At 44.7% G+C, this 15,336-nt stretch overlaps 1 protein-coding gene across 1 annotated transcript in view; it reads left to right on the top strand.

Annotated features, from left to right (window-relative positions):
- Window positions 1-14,436, top strand: part of LOC144128601 (cell adhesion molecule Dscam1-like) — a 91,827-nt gene extending 77,391 nt beyond the window's left edge. Inside the window, exons 18-27 of the mRNA XM_077662132.1 lie at window positions 3,089-3,323; window positions 3,594-3,686; window positions 6,011-6,235; window positions 7,466-7,777; window positions 9,179-9,346; window positions 9,933-10,264; window positions 11,647-11,713; window positions 12,322-12,427; window positions 12,496-12,663; window positions 14,119-14,436. Of these exons, the coding sequence (XP_077518258.1) occupies window positions 3,089-3,323; window positions 3,594-3,686; window positions 6,011-6,235; window positions 7,466-7,777; window positions 9,179-9,346; window positions 9,933-10,264; window positions 11,647-11,713; window positions 12,322-12,407 (1,518 nt within the window). The 3' untranslated portion in view covers window positions 12,408-12,427; window positions 12,496-12,663; window positions 14,119-14,436. The remainder of the gene's footprint in view (window positions 1-3,088; window positions 3,324-3,593; window positions 3,687-6,010; window positions 6,236-7,465; window positions 7,778-9,178; window positions 9,347-9,932; window positions 10,265-11,646; window positions 11,714-12,321; window positions 12,428-12,495; window positions 12,664-14,118) is intronic.
- Window positions 14,437-15,336: the final 900 nt, after the last annotated feature.

Here is a 15,336-nt window from a genome sequence, read left to right as displayed (position 1 = left end):
CTGTAATTGAGACGCACTGGATCACACCAGCTGCTAGCGCGCTCTGAAGCCGTCAGCGGGAGCAGCTGCTCCGACAGGAGGGAAGACGAATGCTAGCGCGTACTCTGTCACATCAATAGCATCGCTTGTCAGTAATTTTTTTCTGCACTCCCACCCATCAAGAATTCCTTCCACTGATTGTAGTATTAGTGAATAATGAAATCCCGGTATTGCAGTATTAATTAATTTTTTTCTGCATTATGTGTGTCACCGTGCAAATGTTGGCTAAAATTCAGTTGTGCGAGTGAGCAAATAAATTCACAGCAACACGTAGAAGAGAATGAAAGTGAACAACGCTGTTCCCGAAATGTCCTATTTAATGCAGCCTTAGAGTTGAAATCCCTAAGGCTGCGTGATCAGCGACAACAACAACTGCGTTGCCTATGTTGAAAATCCTGCCCAGCAGAGTGAGAGACTCGTGGGCTTGACCGGTGGCGATGGCACGACAGCGCACCGCTAGAAATGTCAAACCATTCAACAGCGATCGTCACCATGGCGCAGCGCCAGTGTAGTTGCTTGAGGCCGCAGTTTTTTCTGGGTCAAGCCGTTGGTGTTGCAGTTCTTTATTATCGGCCATGCATTCTTTAATTGTTCTGTTTTTTTCGCAAAAAATTAACTCTTTCACGCATACTTTACGGCTTTTACTACACATAGTGCTACTGCAAAGAACAAAATCTCGAAAAACACACGGACAATTTATTGTGTCATGAGTTGGCAATGCGACTGCACTGGATACTGTAGATGTGTTTGCCAGAAGTCAGAGGTAGTGCTTATGAGGATTCACGATGCTCTTTCCGGACACAACCTGTCTCCTGCCACGGCTGTCAGACGGAGGCTCTAGAGAAGAACCTGGTTTGGGGACGTGGCTGCCGTTCTGGTGACGTCACTAGCCTCCAGCCAAGCTAGCATTCGCCGCCGCTTCTCCCCTATCGTGGGATGAGGAGGATGTACGGGGAAAGGGGGCGAGGGGTGAAGAGAGCGGTTGGTATGTGTCAGGTGTGGCAGATGGCAAATGTGACGGTGACGGTCGCGTGTTTTTCTCCCTACGCGACTCCTAGGCTAGCGAAAAAATGTACGCCTGGATGTTGTACTGGCTAGGACTTCTGAAACATCAAACCGTGTTAATCTTTGGAATCACGTGTCGTGAGCAAGCACAAAGGGCACGCAGAACCCCCGAAGTGCTTCAACGAGATAGAGGACAGTAGGAATCATTATTCACGAAACCGCAAGGAGATAAAAATTGATATATGTTTTAAACATTTGTCGACAAAATATCGGCTCCCGTAAAGCTGCGCAGTGGATTCGAAAGTGTGCTACCAAATGTAGATAGGTGGTGGCTGGCTGGTGCTCCAGTTATTCAGCTTTTGGCGCTCACGGCACATTCATGCCAGCGCAGTAGAGCTTGGTTTTTACTTCGTGTTCTGACTATATCCGAAATTATGAATGAAAACAATCTTTTTTTTCTTAGTGCCTTGTGCGTCGTTCATTTTCCGCCGCGTATATCACGTGCTATTAAGAAGTAATAAAAACACGTATCAAAAGGTGTCGGCAATATAATCGGGATTTCCGCATCTGTCAGACAAAGATTACTAAAATAGGAAACTATACACCCTCATTCCAGGGGCCTCAAGGGCTCGCATTATATGCGTAAATTGGCTGATTCAGTGTAAACGCCTGAGATAATTTTCTGGCGATTACAGACTAGAAATGTAAAGAAGTGTTCTCAGCGTCAGATAATGAAAAAGCAAAACAGTATACTAATTCACCTTCTCTCCACCCGACGCCTACCGCAGCTCCCGCCATCGCACAAAATCCCAATAATTTGGGCACTAAAAACCATAGTTAAGTGAAGATTTTAGATATGCCTGGGTAACTCAGCAGCGACTAAGCAGGACCCTAACGAATAAGAACTCTGCTGCAGTTAAAAATTCCCATGAGTACTGAAACACATGAAGTGTTTCTCAAGACATATACGTATTTTGCTTTAGTGGAACTTCTCAATGCACAGCAGCACATTACGAAACAAAAGGTGACAACACTCTGTGAAACCAGAAATAAAGAACACTGCATTTCCGCTGAAACAAAGCCCACAAAAAGGCGCCACTACGTTGGTAACGTGCCAGACGGTGAGTCTCAGGAAGGCACTGCAAAAGCAGGGAACTGCTCAGCTGGAGAGTTCTGCAGCATAGACTGCATTCGACTGTGGGCCCACATACCTATATCTATTGAGTGCATGTTTTACAAAGCTCTCCTACAGCAGTTTGCTATTAATGGGAACATTCTTCCAAGCCGCCATGGTGGCTTTGTGGTCATGGCACTCGGCTGCTGACTCGAAAGACGTGGGATCGAACTCGGCCACGGCAGTACCATGTCCCATGCGATGTCAGTGTTTTGGGTTTGGGACGTTAAACCCTCTAAACTAAACCTCTTCGTTTACCCGATGGAGCTTTAGTGGGCGCGAAATAGGCGCCGACACCTCCCTATTAGCCTATCAGCTGGAATGAGGCGCTGTAAACGGGACGCTGCTGAGGAATCTTTTGCGAGTAGGTAATAAAAACATGGTGCTGAGGTGGCTATCGCCTTCGAGAGTTACAATGAGTTTCAAGCAGATCATTATTTATATCCTTCCTTAGAGCCGTGCTTTATCGCTACTTCTCAAACCACGCTATAGTAGCCTCCTATCTTCTATCCGGTATACTGGAGATGGGTCGGCAAGGGACATCGGCAGGTTGTATCTGATGTATCACCGCAACCCGCATCAGAACTACGAGTGTTCTCTTTTGGAATCTTTCTCCTCTTCTCCACACACCTTGCTTGCTAACTCTAGTGTTAGGGGCCACTTTGACCCTAGTCGGCTGGGCTGTGGTCGTTACTTTCATTTTCCGGCTTGTATTTACTACAACGATAATATTTGCGGTGTAGCGTAGACGTAAGAGGATTTCCTTGAACCAACATTCTGGGCAACTTTAGCAGGGAAACGAATGGAGTCAGACGATGTGCAAAAGCACGGTGCTCTTACCAACTTAACTGCAATTCATTATCAACTCAGCCGCCGCCGGAGGAACAGACACACGGTTCTGTGCAAGGATACTACGTGGGCTACCGCATTCGTGGAAGCGGGCAGCCCTACTCGTACAAGACATTGCAAAGCGGCCCATCTCAGCTGGAGTGTCACCTCCGGGAACTGCGTGTTCGCACCCGGTACGGCGTCGTCGTGCAAGCGTTCAACGCCAAAGGCGCCGGACCTGCCTCGGAGGAAGTCGCCGCCCAGACGCTGGACTTTGGTAAGTCCCACCCTGCATTGAATTTAGTTATTTACTTTATTTCATGCATATAACCATGCGATAAAGCTAAAAAAATGTTCCAGATTATCTCATGGCAATATACTTGCGGCAGCAGTATTGATTAGATTTTGCCCCGATTATTCTAGGCCCGTATACAGTAAACAATTCTGTTGCTGATCCTTTCTATTATGCCCTGTCCTGTTGTATAAAAAACGATGTCAGCCCTATGTTGAATCCCTTTGGCGAGCTGCACGTTGAATGCACTCGTAGATCCCCCTGGTGCTCCACGGCTGAAGCTGGTTTCGTCCACATCGTCCTCAATTCACCTGAGCTGGGATGCCGCTAAAGACCAGCCTATGGACGGTAAGATGTTTGGTCTATTGATGAGGCTAAAGTAAATAATGTGACAAAGCAAATGAAGTCTGAACTTTCTATGCTTACTGAGGTAAAACGTGAACCTACAGTTTTCATGACTGGCGCACAACTTACTCGGCTATATCCCTACCGCCGCAACGCTCGCTCATAGACATATTTATGCTAACGGCGCGTTAGAACTCTTAGGCTCCTATAGCTTTAGTAAAGCGTGGAACACGATCAAAAATCGTATGCCGTAATTTTTAGTATACAGTCAGCGCGCTATGTATGTTTAAAAGTCGACATTTCGCGCTTTGCGAACTGCACAACATTCTTTTCAATGTCGCCTGTTATAACACGAAATTCTGAAACCGATTGTCTCCCTAAGCTTTAAGAACCCTGCGCTGTGCTTCTGTGTCATCGCGTTCCTCCCTGGTTGCAGGGCTGAGTATTGGCACCAGCTGCTGTCTCCATTTTAAGAAAATGAACCAAAGCAGAAGTGTGGAAGTAAATGAAGCAGTCCTGGAACGCTATTCCTTGTCACGTGCTCGTCAATGGCTTCGCGAAAGCCGGCTTGCGACGTCGTGCACGATCAAGAGGGACACAATGAAACTACCAAACCAATAGCGAATGTTTCTCAACGCAGTAAGGGCAGACAATTTTTGTTTCTGAGAGCCCGAATTTCATTATACAGAGAGTGCACGTGCCTCTTTTTGCGTGGATTGCACACCTCGCTCGTGCGAAATATGCACCGGTTGCGGACCACCTCGTGAAAAAGTTTTTTTTTTTCAGCGTGAACTTATGTCTCTATACTGGAAATTATGGGCATTTTGGCGAGAAAAAAATGACAATAGTTTGGCTTGGTTTTATTAGGGTATTACGTAAAGACGAGATCCTATTTTGGGAAAACGACCAGGGAGCGATGGTAACAATGAACAATGACACCTCAGTACATTCCTTGCCTAAGGCCAAATTTACCTTTGATCTGTGCGTAGCTCTAAGTATGGGGATTAAATGCCCTGCATATGGTTTCATTATCCTCTGGATCACCTCTTCCTTCATAGTGCGAACCATTTCGCATTTCTCTTGCACTCGATAGTTTCATCTGAGCATATAGTTCTCCGGTTGTTATGTTGTAGCGCCGCCTCCAGGAGAACTTGGAGATTGGGTAAGCACATTTCTGTATGAATAAGAAAGGCACATTAAGGCCTCATTAGATGGGTGACGTCGGGCTTAATTTTGCCGCCAATAAATATTTTATGGTGCATATCACTTGTATTTGGCTGTTGAGAGTCAATGACTTTGTTAGGTCGCATCACCAAGCCCTTGATACTCGAACTAGATATAGAACTGTACTAGGCTAGCAACCGGAAGTTTTATACCTTGGTAAACTTCCTCTGTCGGAGTTGTGAATGATGTCAACCACGGAACTCGTTTCTCACTCCAATCTGGAATTGAAGCTTGTTGGGAAAACTGGTTTGTACTGAATAAACAGAGCGAACCGTGATGACAGAAGTGAACACAGCAACACGAACGCTAACTTCCAACTTACAACTTACAAGCACGATTGATGTACACACATGAAATGGCAACGAAAAAAAAGAAAAGAACACATAATGACTGAAACGCTATGATAACTCTCACTCAGTGTTCAAAGCCAGCGATGTAAAATCGTGCATGCTCTTTTCGATTGCGCGAGCGTCGCTACGCGAACACACCTGCTCCCTGGACATTCAGTCTTAGCCGCTTCGCTGATTTCCGTAACAGTATCATCTTTATGACGGGCGATAACTTCACTGCGTTTAAATGCAAGCAGCAATGCTAAGACACAGTCCTTCCACTGGACTGAGTCTCGCATTGACGGAAATGCAAGCCGAGGTGACCCTTATTGCCCTAATTAACATTACTGACCTGCTCCTTCGTTCTCGCTTTTAAACATCTGCTTGCCTACCCGATATATTCGTTACTTCGTGACAACGGTACGCGATGAACGCTAATTTCACCACAAGGGTCAATTTACTTCATGTGGCCTCTGTAGACGACGTGTTTCCTAGAAGACCTCACGTCTCCTAAGTATTAGAATACCATCTTCACTGCCGTTAGTTTTTCATCAACCTAATTAATCGCGTTTGATCTGTGCCCGTTCAATCGGTGCCGCTGTCAGGAAGCCTTTTTTTAGGGCCGCATGTCGAGAACTACAGCTGTACCATTTATGTACACCGTCTCATTTCTGTCGTATTGATCTTTCAAGCTCCACAATCGGGTGAGCTGTCATATCAACGAAGCAGACATCTGCTGCACTCTAAGGACGGGTTTCTTTCACTGCTTGTTAGGCTGCCTCCTGTTCTACAAAGCCGAACCAGGGCCAGAAACCCGAACACCTGCTCCACGGGGAACGGCTTCCGACTGGTCCTCCGTGCAGGCAGAACCCGACAAGAGGACGCATGCGTTTCGCGGCCTGGGCTGCGGTCGCACTTACGCCTTTTACGTGGTAGCCTTCAATGCAGCCGGTCGGGGACCACGAAGCAATGTCGTGCTGGCCAAGACCGACGGCTCAGGTCAGTGCACGCCACCACCTGACACTAGTGCTCAGGGAAATTGGGTTAAACCAGACACCAGTGGGACGCTCAGAAGGCATCATCATCATCACCAAGGATACAACGTCCACCGCAGAAAAAAAAGCATCTCCCATCGACATTCAATCAACCCTGCCCTGTGCCATCTGCAGCGTCCACATCTCATGTGCTTATAGGCAGAAGTGACCGCTGCCCTCTTTCAGTGTAGGCGACAGGGATTGCGTTTTTGTTACTAAAAGACAGATGTATTGTGGAAATGAAGCCAGTTAAAAATTGAACTCAAGAAGAGAGTATTAAATTAAAAATTACATGCCTACCTCACTCATCGTGTCGATTTTGCTCTTCAATCAAGATCATATAAGGCATGTACCGGAGACCTTCCCAGCATGTATTTATATACTTTTTGAAACTGTTGCAGCCCAGCTTTTTGAACATAACGGTCACATTTTAAACGATAAGGTAAATTTCCTCTGGACCAGGGCACCTTCATTATACCAAAATCAAAAGGAGAAAAAAGATTTTATGATTAGGTATCTACCCTATATCTTGTTATCACGGCGAAATATGAAACTTGGTTCCTTTGCTCTTTTATAAAGAAACCACATGAAAGCCTTGTTTATTTTATGAATAGTAGCCTCATTTACTCGATGCAGCTTGAGGAGCAGTGTAGGAACAGAAAAATTGTCTGCCGCAAATTATAACGCTTTCCAAAGGTGCATTACAAAAAAAAATTGCAATTTTTGTACTACGGCAACATTTGTGGTGCTATTTTCCCTCGCGAAGTCATCAGAATTGTGTCTAGAGATGAGTACAAGCTACTACTAGGCGATATCGCTAGCAGAAATAAGTTGTGGCCTCTGCCCACCTCACTTCCAAAGGTTTAAAGGAGCCTTACATTCTCCTATTTGTTTTATAAGGCTCTTAAGTTAATTTTTAAGGATAATAACTTCCTTTCGCGGGATAAACTTCTCTATCTGGCATTTCGCTCCAAAAGTTCCGTAACAGCGAAAGATAATTTTACGTTGGAAGGGTTACAGAAATAACATAACTTGTTTTCTCTTGTAGCCGTAACTGAAGTTGTAACTGTATCCGAGTACCGCATTCATTTCGTCGCCGAAAATGTATCTTGACCATTAAATTCAGCTCGCCCATTGGCTTGAATGAATATACGAGGTACGGCAGCTACATTTTGAACATGGGTGCCTTGCGCAGTTCCCGTGGCTCCTGCCGTGGGGGACTTTATTGCCGCCAACGTGAGCTGGGCTACGTTCAGACTGAGTGCGTGGCGGAGTGGCGGCTGTCCGATCACATTTTTCACCGTGCTCTACAAGCGGCAATCGTCGCCTGGTGACTGGAAGCCGGCAGCAACCAACCTAGACGCTGAGCATGCGTTGTCTCTCCAGCAGCAGCTCACTATTGATGACCTCGAGCCGGGCACCTGGTACCAGCTGTTGGTCACCGCCCAAAATGAGGCCGGCACCACAGAAGCAGAATACGTATTCGCAACGCTAACTCCACAGGGAGGTGAGGACGTTCTCTCTTGCTCAAAACATACCATGTGAGTTTGCCAATGTTCAGTTTTGACCTCTTTTAACTTACTATTTAAAGAGGCAGTGTACGAGCATAATATTGACATATTCTTGTAGCTCTTTCCTCGCGATGAAAATAGCGATGCTCGAACTCGTGATAAACCATCGCGACTTTTTGTTTTCCGGATTTTCCAATGGAACTAGCCATACCGGTGGCTCAGTGGTTATGGCGCACGGCTGCTGAACCGAAAGACGCGGTTTTGATTATGGCCGCGGCAGTCGCATTTCGATGCAGTCGAAATTCTAGAGGCCCGTGTACTGTGCGGTGTCAGTGCATGTTAAAGATCTCAAGGTGGTCTAAATTTCCGGAGCTTTTCACTACGGCGTCCCTCGTAGCCTGAGTCGCTTTGGGACGTTAAACCCCCAAAACCAAACCAGAAATAGACGTACTACTCTTTTGAACAGAATTGAACGCAATATATAGCTTTTTGCTGTAAGGGCCTTCCGACCCCTTAAATGTTTTCTTTGAAATTAGACACCTTCTGCTACCAGGTTTGACACTGTTTTCTCAATATCTCCTAAAATATTTTGAAAAGGCAGCCAGGTTGGCAATTTCATCGCCATCTGAAGCGCTGATACCTGCATAAAACACTTTTCAGCATCCGTATATATTAGTAACGTTATTTAATGGAACGTATTTTAAAGCCATATTGGTGCTCTCCAGTATCGTTTTAATATTGTCAATGCATCTCGCTTAATCCCACTCTTATTACTGCCACTTCCCTTCACCTGGAATGTGCGGCAGTTGTTGTGCCCATAATGTCAGAGTTTGCAGAAGCTACATAGTTCTGGAAAGCACCGTTTCTATATCTAATAAAATGCATTTTAAACTCTTCTGCCGTGTTTCATTGCGCTACACTTCGGTATTTTTCTCTTTGAACTAGGAGCTTTGATTACCGAAAAAAAAAAGATTCAAAAAGCAGTAGGACCTCTCTTTCAACCGTAAGGATGCCACAAATTTTTAGGCTCGTCATAAATAATGAATAGCATATGCGCAGAAGTGGTCAAAAGTTATTCGGCCATATGATCTGCTCTTAAGCCCGCTAGTAGCGCATTTAGGACATTCAAGAATCTCAAACTTTGTGGAAGATATTTTTGGAGTGAAGAACTAGTCTCATTCTCAAACCTGGTGGTCTTACTAGTTTGATAGGCGCCGTAAGTGGACGAATATACCGCTCGAAAGCAGATCCAGCCGCCTGGGGACATTTCATGAAGCCTGCAGTGTAGCGCGAAGACGGGTTCTGGCTTACTGCGTGTGAGTGTTGATAAGCTGTTGGTTATCGTAACGAATATATGGAACTGGTCAACTGATTAAATTGCTGCATTTTTCTTACAGGCACAGTGCCTCCGCCGCATTGGACGCAAGTGATCGAATCCCAACGCCGCCGAATTCATGTCATCGTTCCCGTTGTGTGCGCCGTGGTGGTCACCCTGCTAGTCACCGTTGTCGTAGGCTGCACCGTCTCGCGTAGACGACTCGCTGCCCTTCGGAGGCGCCGCCTGCGTAAGCACAGCTGCTTCGTTTGCCGTTTTTTTTTAAAGCTCAGGTATTTTAGTCCAAAATATGTTATTATTTACTTATGAGTACATAACGCCTATGAATCCAGACAAGACAACGATAAACAATGATTGTGTTGGACCTACATATGAAATGTCGGTAAATTAAACGCAGTAACGCATAAAAAAGGAAAAGAAAAAGATCCCAATCTGCATTAGTTCATTGTATAGCGTGCAGTGGCCTCTGCGGCAGCTAGCGGAAGTCATAACTGAGAAAAGTTTACTAATCCGCTTGGAAATTAACAACTATGTTAATTCCAGACGAGACGGGCGCTTCAACTGCGCGATTTGTTGACCCCACCGGCTTCGTCATATGTTCTCAATCAGGAGAGCGAAATACAAAGTTCACACATGGCAGAATTCTACCGCCCACCGTGGTTGCTTTGGGGACAATCAGGTGCTTTTTTTTCAGTTTAACTAAGCATAACAGCCTGTTGACTTTCATTACAGATATGGCTGTTAGGAGGCCCTGATTATTTTTTCGTGTGTGTTTTGGCAACAGCACGCTTTTCGTCATTCTATGCTTTTCTCAGTGTGGCACCCAGGAAACGCGGATGAAGCATCCAGCATGGCCACCAAGTCCCTGGACACCGTGCCTATGAGTGTGTGGAAGAAAGCCGGATTTCAGCAGCCATCTACAGTGCCCCGGACAGAGAAACTTTACTGGCCGTCACCTTTTCGCTCCCGAGTGCCGTCCTGTCACGTGTCGGCGAGTGGCGACGGTGCGCGCAGCAATACATGGGCGTCGGCACGTAGCCTCGCCACCATTCACGAAGACTGCAAAATGGAACCAGATGAATTAGCTGTACAGAAGCAAGAGCATACGTACGCCTTGCCTTTCGCGCCAAGCAACACAGTGCTAAAGGTGAGGCGGCATTGATTTGCTTATATATCATTTGACACGTTTCACATCAGAAAGGTGTTTAATGGTCGTGTGCACCGAACGTAGCTGAAGTAATGTTTTGCTCCTCGTCGAGCTAGAATTCCACTTCTAATATCATGTCCGCCCTGTATGTTTTCCTGCATAATTACTGTTTGCTAGACATACCTGATATAGCTTGCCCAGAGTAATATTCCGAAAGAATCTACTGCGTATATGGTTAAACTTGCATTTTGTGCTCCTCTGTGATTGGGTTCTTTGGTGCCTATAGACTATCTCCATTTCTGTGTAACAAAATGCAATCTATTCTTTTGCAGCAAGACTCACTTGTGTACTAGTGCTAACTGTCGCGAACGCATAATATCCAGGCGATGGATTCGTGACACAGTGGGGACGTGAAATGATCACAACAGCAGAGAGGCTCTGTGGTAATAGAATTTTTTCCTGGAAAAAGAAAAGTGGGCTTTCCATCCCGAAGATAAGATAACAAGCCGTTTTAGCGATTGCTAGAGCACCGGTGCTCGGCAGCGGTTCCATGATATGCGCAATATTTGCAACGCTTCCACAAATGTTAATACACTGAGAAAAAAAAAACTGAGCACCCGTGGCTAATAATGTAGAGTGAACTCCAGAGGTTATTAATGCTTTTACACTTGTTTCATAACGTGTGATTTGGCCACAGCATTGTCTTTTTTAAATCCCTTTATGACACAGTTCATTGTTAAATAGAGTTTACGCGCCGCAGTGCTTGTTCTGTATCGTTCATGTGTAAATAAAGTGTTGCGGCTTTTCAACAAAACTATAATATAACAGCAGTGAGAACTTTTGACAGCGACGAGCGAGATGTTTTATGGGTTGAACAGAATAACCAGACACTGAGCAGAAAGAAAGCAAGAAATTGGCTAAAACCTAATTCAGGTCTGTGCAGATAATTTCTGTTTTCTTTAAGGCTATCTATCTCTTATGCTCAATTTTCTTGACTCTCAGCAATAACAAGTGGTTTCTGTTCCGACCTTTAGAGTCGTAAACAAGGCTTCAAATATCAACTTTTTGTGAATTGTGGGTAATTACTTGTGTGCAACTGTGTGCAATTACTTTAGCAAGCCACTCAAGCCGAGTAATATTTTGATTTTGAATTCAGTTCAGACAATGGTACAAGCTCAAACACGAGGCTGATTCGTGGTGATTCAGAGCATTTTATTAAACATTCGGCGCTCGTTCTCGCGTCAAAGAGGCTAGGATCTGTATCAACCTGGCGTAATGAGGTGTCTTCGCACCTGTATTAGAGCTGCATTCGTTTTGGAATTACAATTTTGTATTATAAAAATATTGTGGCATGCTCGTTTTTGCTGTTGTTTTTCTTGCAGTTGGAGGAGCGTGACGATCTTCTTGCTTCTGCCGAACGATTGGCAGCATCTGTGTCATCGAGAAAAGGCGAGTAAATTTTTGTTATGAATAGATATACAAGGCATGAGCTGAAGTATTGACTGTTTTTATATTAGAATCAGCACCCTCGCAAAATAAGCATGGACTTTGTCTCGCACCAAAACCTACAAAAATAAAAATAATCTGTAAATTTAAAGACTTTGAGAAGTTTATTATGCCTATTAGCTTAAGTTAAGCCTATTAGTAACATACGCAGGTATGCCATACTATAATGTATTCTGAAATAGAATAGCAAAAAAATATCACCCAGCAGAACGGCATGCTGAAGTGGGGGTGTGTTGACAGAGGTAATGCATGCGTAGCAGATACTTTTGTAAGAAAAACCAAACAAAGCAAAATTTTGGATGAAATATTTTATTGCACGGTTAACTGCAAAGGCCCCATTTTAGCTTTAAGGCCGTTCAAATCACCAGAATGTGATAGTACTTAAAATGTTCATCATGCAATGACAGCTAAGCCAAATAAAAAATGGGGTTTGAGCAAAGTTGGGCATTAAATTAGGGAATGCGCAGAGCGTGCATTCATGTTTGGCGACAATTCATGTAGAAAAGCATGCCTGTGATTTGATAATTTATGGCGCAATTTTTATTTTATAGGATTCACTTCAGTGGTTTGTACCGATGAGTCACTCGCCATGGTCAACGTTGAGGCCGAAAGGCACAACGAAGCAGAGAACAGATAGCGTCGCCCTTTCCGGCCGGTGTGAGTGAAGCCGTTTTCGCTAAGTGCGTGGATTAAATTTAATTCGTATAACCTCTTTCTCTTTTTAGGCTAGCATGCACTCTCGGAGCCATAATTTGGGGCTGCCTAATAAACACCACAATTACCGGCTTGCACTACACCTCATGTTGTGATGGCTATGCCGGCAGTGCCATGATGAAGATATGCCTGGGACGCAAGCAAATGTTCAGATGGGCACGCGGAGGCTACCAGATCTGGTAAGGATCCTTTTCCGGATATTCTGGGAAATTTAAAAACTGCAAACGTGGTTTTGAAGTATAGGTGCACACTGTGACACTCATTTCTTGTATGCGCGCTAGGGAATATGACACTCAAATTGTGCAGGCTCAGATGACTTAGTTAGGATATGTTCTCCCTTGCAGCAGCATGCAAAATGCCAAACTAAGATGAAGAGTGAAACATGTCAAGGCTGTCCTTAACGCCTAGTTTTATAACAAGCTGTCTCTGTCGACAAAAAGCGCCTTATTACGTCCTTGGCATCATGCTTTCGAGAAATAAAAATTAGAGAATAAAGAACAAAAAAGTGAAAGAACGTATTATATGCATCGTAATGCATGTGCTTCACTAAAGACATTTCGTCCTCTAGAGATAACCTAATCAAATGTTTCATACCTAAACGTAACTTATAAGAATGTGAACTGAAAGAAAACAGCCAGGGCATTACTAATAGCCTAGAACAAAAATCATGGAAGCTCGGGGAAGTGGCATGCAAGTTAAAGCCTTGTGCTGAGGGTGTCGCAAGTGGAGCGCATGCTTCTGATCGTAGCTTTATAGAGGGGATATTCTTGGTTGTAAGAGGGTCATTGCAGGCCAAAGGAACTTTTGTGTTCACAACAATTTGCCCAGTACTTTTTAGAAGGGTTCGTAAGTGTCCGAGATTTTCAAATAACCCACAGAATACATGATTCACAAGCGTGGTGTCGTTTTAAACCAGGTTAGATTAACTAGAACCGGCAAGCTGGCCTCAAGAATTTTTCGTTTTTTCTGTATTCCTTCTCGGATGTATTTAAACGAAGACCAATAAAAATAGTGCGAGGGGTAACCGCATACTGCAGTTATTAGTGCCATTAACGATATCCTAGCATTGTTACAGATTAGTTGCGAACGGGATGTTTCCTTAGATAAAAGTCTTTTGGTCTATAAGAAAGGTATAACTTCTCGCATGTAACACTAGTACTGCGCGTCCAATGAAGCTGAAGCAGATCGCAATGGACGCTACGAGACTCACTCACATTGCATAGTGACAACCGTCGCCTTGAGGTTATGGAAATATTCTATTTATGCATTCTACCACGCCACTGCACTCTGGCCGTTGCTTTCACCTGATTGAAAATACGGGCACATCGCTGCTCACTTTACAGGTGCCTCGTACTGCTGTACAATAGAAGCCATCAACGCTTTGCCATAGTATACATGGCAATATTTAAAGCGGCAATGGTTACTACAGTTATACACGCACTATCGAAAAGTTTTGGAGATATTTGCTTCTAAAAGCAGGCAAATGCTCTTTATGGGCAATCACAATTTAGACTCGCACAAAATTTATTTTAAAAATCAATGACATGCGTATTATTCAGCTTCAACATTGACTACGGGCTCAGTTTCTGTTGCTAATTTCTTTTTGCTTACAACTGCTTCCTTCCCCACTGCAGGTGCGTTCACTTCAACGGCTAGTTTTTTTCTGACTGAATCATTGGCCAGAAGATCAATACTTCTCAAGATCATGAAGCTTGCTTCGCTCACTGGAAAGCCTACGTCGCCCTGGAGACAACTGTACTAAAACACAAATGGACAGGACATTAGACAGCGGCCAATTTCTTATGAACTGGTTATCTCGTCGCATAGTGCACAAAACGCCTTGAGGTGCTAGCCCGTCAGCTCCGAACATGTGTTAACGCCCGCCGTGAATCAGTCTATATGAAACACATGAAAAAAAAACTATAAAAATTGACTAGCCAACCAGCCCCGCCGTGGTGGCTCAGTGGTTAGGGCGCTCGACTACTGATCCGGAGTTCCCGGGTTCGAACCCGACCGCAGCGGCTGCGTTTTTATGCAGGAAAAATGCTAAGGCGCCCGTGTCCTGTGCGATGTCAGTGCACGTTAAAGATCCCCAGGTGGTCGAAATTATTCCGGAGCCCTCCACTACGGCACCTATTCTTCCTTTCTTCTTTCACTCCCTCCTTTATCCCTTCCCTTACGGCGCGGTTCAGGTGTCCAAAGATATATGAGACAGACACTGCGCCATTTCCTTTCCTTAAAAAAACCAATTATCATCATTAGCCAACCAGTGCCTTAAAACGAGCTGCCCTGTAACGAAAGGGCACTTGTTTAAAACGTGAACTGCTTTTTTTCACAATAAGAAAAATAAACGTTGGTGCAATAAAAGGTCTCATATTTTTGTGTTGTATTTCATCAACGCAACTTAGTGATGACAGGTGGCGACCACTTGATGCTGCAGAGAAAATTGTGCTTGCATCGACTTCTTGACTTTACTGGTGATACGGCCATGATGGAATCATCTAAAGGTCATAGAGCCCATCGAACGTAGGACGACGCCTTGCACAAGAACCAGTTATGGGCTTATGGCTCCTGTGTGCCGCATAGACCGTAGAATAGCAGGCACACTATTGGACCTGCCACCTCAACTTCTGCGTCGGTTTCAGCAGCTATTGTGGTTTTCACCGGGCAGCTAGCGAGATTCATAGCAGCAAATAATCAAAATACGCCGAACTTTAGCCCATAACGTATGCAACTTTTCCTCGCATCCCACAGCCACCCACCAATAAAAGTTCAACCGAAGCCCGCCGCGACTGGCCGCATATATCACTAGATAAATAGCTTTTCCTCGAAATGACCCTTTTCATAAATCA

The sequence above is a fragment of the Amblyomma americanum genome, chromosome 4 (assembly GCF_052857255.1).
Source record: "Amblyomma americanum isolate KBUSLIRL-KWMA chromosome 4, ASM5285725v1, whole genome shotgun sequence".
NCBI classification, from domain to species: domain Eukaryota; kingdom Metazoa; phylum Arthropoda; class Arachnida; order Ixodida; family Ixodidae; genus Amblyomma; species Amblyomma americanum.
This window is presented reverse-complemented; position numbering and strand designations above follow the sequence as displayed.